The sequence below is a fragment of the Miscanthus floridulus genome, chromosome 19 (assembly GCF_019320115.1).
Source record: "Miscanthus floridulus cultivar M001 chromosome 19, ASM1932011v1, whole genome shotgun sequence".
Taxonomy (NCBI): domain Eukaryota; kingdom Viridiplantae; phylum Streptophyta; class Magnoliopsida; order Poales; family Poaceae; genus Miscanthus; species Miscanthus floridulus.
Genome location: NC_089598.1, coordinates 22,765,242 through 22,771,271, shown reverse-complemented (window position 1 = coordinate 22,771,271; position 6,030 = coordinate 22,765,242). Strand labels below are relative to the sequence as shown.

At 41.2% G+C, this 6,030-nt stretch overlaps 1 protein-coding gene across 1 annotated transcript; it reads right to left on the bottom strand.

Moving 5' to 3' along the window:
- Positions 1 to 701: 701 nt before the first annotated feature.
- Positions 702 to 5,508, bottom strand: LOC136528171 (probable phospholipid hydroperoxide glutathione peroxidase). Its single transcript, XM_066521097.1, has 6 exons — positions 5,098 to 5,508; positions 3,590 to 3,666; positions 3,434 to 3,495; positions 2,515 to 2,633; positions 2,225 to 2,392; positions 702 to 919 (listed from the first exon to the last, which is right to left on the bottom strand). The coding sequence occupies exons 1-6, from the start codon at positions 5,332 to 5,334 to the stop codon at positions 890 to 892; spliced, it is 693 nt and encodes a 230-aa protein (XP_066377194.1). The 5' UTR covers positions 5,335 to 5,508; the 3' UTR covers positions 702 to 889.
- Positions 5,509 to 6,030: the final 522 nt, after the last annotated feature.

Below are 6,030 nucleotides of genomic sequence, written 5' to 3'. Positions count from 1 at the left end.
ATTTGTTTTCTATCTTTCGACGACTAACTAAAGGCAGGCACACTACACGTGTTGGTCCTTAATCCTACGTAACTTGGAACGATTCTCCCGTTCCAAACAAGACCTTAGCTACGACACTGTATTTTTATTTTCTTCGTCTAATATACAAAGCTTTTGCCGCCCCTTCTAAAAAAAAGTGTTAGGATATATAAGTTGATATTCCTTAGGAACCATATAGGATATTCCTTGGTTTAGATAACTTTGGGATGAAATCCAAGCAAACCTAAACAGGCCTTTGTGGTTACTTGTCACTCCAGAATATTATGATCAATAAAGGGCATAATCCAATCCTTCATGCGAACGCCATCAAGTAACTCGGCAAAAGCGTCAGGTCGGTGTGGGGCACTGGGCAATATCATGATGGAGAGGCCTAGTTGGATTTTGGTGGAGATTAAGTCGTGGATTAGGCCAGAAATGGTCAGACATTAATTAATTGATAGAGATCACATTGGGTGTTGCTAACTGGCTAAACACAGCATACAGAATAGCGGCATAAACTAGCAATGCCGCGCGCATGCGTGGAGACAGCACCAGACGGATCCATCTGGACTCGGTACACAAACCAACTACACCAAACTACAGGTGAACCCAAGTCAAGGATTCAGGATGCTCCCAGCCAGTGCACCCCATAAGCTAATCCATTGGGCAGTGGACAGATGAACTTCGGAGTTGATAGTCCAAAATCTAATATAGTCTCATATTACATCTATAACCATGTATAGATAATGAATGAGTTATTTTACAAGAAAGAATACAATACAGAAAACATATATAATTACGTATTACTCTAGCTTCTAGACGAGGCCTATATACAGTCATACAGATACTCGACTGAAAGACTTGGAAGTACTTATGCCGCAAGGAGTTTCTGGATGTCCTTCTGCAAGAAAATTCATAGCAAGGAGGCTGTGAGCAACGTGGAATGGTAATGTAAACTGAAAACCGCAGGGAGGTCAGCACAAAGGGTTTGGATTTCTTTCTTAAGCAAGTGGCCTAAGAAATCATAACCGCAAGAAGACAGGTGAACGTGCGACTCGATGAAGCACAAAAGTGGGCATTTTAAAACTAAAACCAACCGAAAGATTTCAAAGCAATGATGTCTTAATGCACTGAAATGTGACAGGAAAAACAGGTTGAAAGCAAAATTGTTGCTCAAATCAATGGGAAGATAAATGGAACAAGAACTGATGGGATATGGCTTTCCACTTCAAAATGACAGCACAAAACACGATGAAAGTCGAAAACCGATCCATTACTGCAACTTGAGAATATTTTATACCAAAGCCAGTACTGGATGCTTCTTTTGACAAAGCGAGCTCCAGAACATCAGTAAAAGTATATCCCAGTAAAACTAAAGTTCTTAGCCAAACAATCTTAATGCCACAGTTGGCATGCTCAGGGCTGCTTGAGCATGGGTGACTCATGTATTAGTATTGTCACGACTTAATGAGCACTGAGAAATTCTTTCCATAGGCCCATTCTATTTGTCAGCACTGCCAAACACGAACTATTAGAGCCACATGGAAATTTCATATGAAGCTCTCTGTTATAGCCTTATAGCCCAAGTGTGACAAGGTTAATTTCAGGTGGATGCACCAAGCACCCTAGTTGCCTACCTATCAAGTACTTTCTGTGCTATTGGTGTACCAAGCACCAAGCATCAAGAAAAATTTAAAATGCCATTCCTCAAGATGGTCACTAAAGCAACTTTATGAGCAAAAAATGTTGAATGACACTTCAAAAGATGCTCGTCTAAGTCATCATCCCTAAACGTGATGTACACAAATCCATTATTGGGTCCACAGGTTGTTATTTTGTTCTATTCTATCTTTTATTTCAAATTTACTATGTAAAAATCAGCTGTCGAGGACAAATTGATTTAATTCTTAGTTTAAATGATTCTTCAAAAATGTTTCATAGGTTATAGATATTATGATTACATGCTTCCGCTTAATTGACACATGATATGCTCACATGATCACTACTTAATAGGGAAATGAATGATTGATAACACTGCACAGGCATATGTAATTAAGTGCCCATCACCTAATTAAGTACCAATCAGCCCTTATAACCATATGGAAAAGAAAATGTTCATTTTGAATAAGTGAATAACACAGAGTCCAAAAATAGACTGAATATACAAAGAAGGTGTGACTTGTAACATAGAGATGTAATCACGCACCTCAATCTGGAATGGTGAAGTTGTTGGTGGATATCTCTCAATAACTTTGCCATTCTTGTCCACTAAGAACTTCTCAAAATTCCACTTGACTAGATCACCCAAAAATCCTCCAGCACTGGACTTCAGAAATTTATAGATGGGAGCTGTATTAGGTCCATTGACATCAACCTGATATTGTAGAAGGAAGAGCAAAAGACATCATGCACTAATATTTTTTATTAGTAAAGTCAGACAATGTTAAGCAGGATAAACTATGGAACAGATGTCTGAGCTGCCTGCAATTACCATACCTTGTCAAAAATAGGAAATTCAGCTTTGAATCTTGTACATGCAAACTGCTTAATCTGAGTATTTGATCCAGGTTCTTGTGCACCAAATTGATTGCAAGGAAATGCCAGAATCTCAAACCCTACATGTCAAATAAGCTATTAAACAACACAATGCAGGATGCCAAATCTACTATTAACCCAAGAAGTCAAGGTTCATGCTAACATCAACATTTCCTTTTCATGTACCTGAGAGGAGAATGTGCATCAAAACTCTAAAGTTGACTTTTGGAACTAACTGTAGATTAGGGGAGGATCCTCTTCACAATGACAACATTTGGAATGGCTGTACACACTAAGGGGCATACCAGCCCAAAAATCAAGCAGGGGTCTGGTAACTACTGCGCTTTTACAACTACCGTAGATAAGGCCCAACATCCACTGAAACAGAAATATGAGTGTGGGCATGTGCCCTGGCTTGGCTCAATGTGGGTCTGCCCCCACACAGATATATTAAGCAAGAACTACTCACTTATGACGACTAAAGAAATATTGCAAAAAGCAATAGAAACCTTTAAACTCCTAGACCTATGCCCACTCAGACAAGAAATCAGGACAATCAGCAAATGCATTGAGATGATCCAGTAGAATAGGCGTACTGGATATATGTGACAAACAAAAAGGTCACTTACATAATAACAGGAGGCCTAATTGAATGATCCCATAAAGTGGCATAAACAAGAAACATCAGCGTATATTAGAGTTAAACTGCTGGTTTTGATTGTGTGGTTTTATGAGATAATTAGGATCAAACGTACACGTACAATTGAAAGGGTACAGCAACTTAAATTTTGGCAACTCTTTTAATTGGAAATATAATGTCTAGTTTAGATTTCCTAAAATGATAAGTATACACAACATTGTTCAGTGCAAATTGCCGTACCTTGAGTCTTGTACTTCTCGTAGATATGAGATAGTTCAGTGTAATTTGCTGTTGTCAACCCACTGAGATTCACAGATGAATGCCAAGTTAAATGCCAGAAAATACTAAATAAATTACCATAGAATGTGGTTGGTGAAAGATTTTTCAATGAATTACCATTGAGAAGCAACGTTAACAATCAACACCACCTTATTCTTGAACTTTTTAAGAGGAACATCTTTTCCATCAATGTCCTGAAAAGTGAATAATTCTTTCAGGTACAAGTGCATACATATTCGATCTTATTAAGGTAAAGTACTAAAGTTATTTCTTCATGTATTCGTATGTAAGATGCCAATAAACTACAACATGTGGAGGAAAAGCATTGGGGAAACCTAAAATTCACAAACTTCAGATTTCACCACTAAACAAATGGTATCCCATGAAATTTCTCATAATAAGCTCTCTTTGTTTTACTTATTTTCACTGTGACCCAGCCTGATATTTTTGCAACTAACCACCCTGCTATTTTAAGTCATTCACTAGCATATAGCTGGTTAACTGGTCCAATAAGTCTAGGACTACAAGAATTTCCTAATACATCTTAAAAACAATGTTTTAAAATGCCCACCTTCAAACTTTGCATGCACCTTAAATTTGCCAATAAAGTTGAAAGGAGGAATTGGAATCAATCAATCGAAAATATGCACATGAATGAACACATTATCGAACAGCAATATCCATGGTGGGTTTAACACTTTCATCTTAAAGCATGACTCAGATCGAACAGCAATATCCATGGTGGGTTTAACACTTTCATCTTAAAGCATGACTCAGATGCAAACTTAATTCTATCACAATCACGCATCTGAAAAGAAGAGGTTTGTTCTGTGAAAGTTTAGCGAATCATCTAGTTGGTTAACATTACATGCCAACAAACGACAATATCCATTTTTATAATCCATTTTATAATTTATGTGGAATGGTAGTTGGAAAACAAGCACAGTATACTTTGCATCCTTAAAAGTCAGAAGAATGGAGAATCATTCAGTCTACTGCTACAACACTCTGCGCCCTTGATACGTAACCTTACTACCTTAGAAGGACCTGATCTGCAAAAGTGGCTGTGACTCTGTCAACCTGATTTGGCCAACTTCAGCCAAGTTCAACAACCCTAAAAAAACATGTATATCGTAAAATTGAATTGGTCACGGTTACAAATTTGCGCCTACCTCAACAACTCCTTAGAACACATAATCCCATGAAACATTCTACGATTTGCAACACATTGCAACCCTGATAGTGATACTAATGTTGCCATACACATTTAGTAAACGCTTCAATAGCATCCACATGATGGATGTTTCAGCCGATTATCAAACATAACAGTCAGGGCCACGGAACACTTAAAACACTAATCATTACATGGTTGCAACGCCCCCACCGGCCACCTACCCCAACAACACCACCTCGATGCCTAATACAGATACAACAAGCAGCAAGACAAAAACAGTCTAAATCAGACGGTGCTTCCATTACGACCGCACAAACGATTTCAGGCATGTCAGGACGTCACACCGCAACGCCATCCATTGGAGCCACCGCAGCAGGCTATGGCAAAAAAAATCACGGGGCCATGGCAAGCGGAAATCTCAATCTCAACAGAACAGAAGAAAACAGGGCACCTTAACGGTGTAGTCGTAGATGCTCTTGTCGGTGGCGGCGGTGGCGTAGGCGACGCCGGGCGCCCGCCTGCGCGCCGCCGTACGCGCCGCCGCGACGGAGGCCCCAGCCCAGCCCGTCGGGTGATGCGGGAGACGCACGAAGGCGGATGCCGCTCCGGCGGCGGCCGAGGGGAGACGCGAGGTGGTCGCGGCGGCGGAGGTTGCGGCGGGGAGGAGGCTAGTGAACGCAGGAGCCATGTGGCGCGCGGCGCTGGTACGGCGCGTGGCGAGCAGGGAGGGAGGGAGAGAGGTGGGGAGTGGCCGAGTGGGAACGCTGGAGCGGCCGAGCACGGGGTGCTGCGTGCGGTGGCGAATAAAGGCTGCGGGCGGGCCGGCGGGTGGTGATGGACTGATGGGGGTCGGTTGCTTGCTGGAGGTGACGGATTGGCTCGCGGAGATTCTGGTAAGGACGGGCTACGGGAACGGGACGAGATTTTGTGGTATGCCCCCTCATCTATGCCGTATTTCGTTCTTTCAAAGGGGATTACGGGCGATATAGTCGAATTCGCATCGGGCAGATCGGTGTGAAACTTAACTAAATTCCATCTAATTTATTTAAATACACATAGATTAAGGTGAATATGATAACATCCAAACAAAGGCCCCAGGGAAATAGATAGTTATATAAAAAAATCAGAAAAAAATATTCTAGGCCGCTAGAGTTTTGGCCCGGTTCCTGTGACAGCTCCATCGTGCATTATGGCAAGACTTTTTTTTTAATTTCTCCTCTTACAATGAAATAAAACGGATGAAGTTATTGAGTCTGTTTGGTTGGTTTTCAAAATTTTGCCAAACCAATGATTTGATAACCAAAGTTACCAAAAAAAAATCACACCAACCTACAGCCCAATCGGCTGGGGCTGGCTGGCTGGGCTGGCTAGCCAGCCCCCTCAC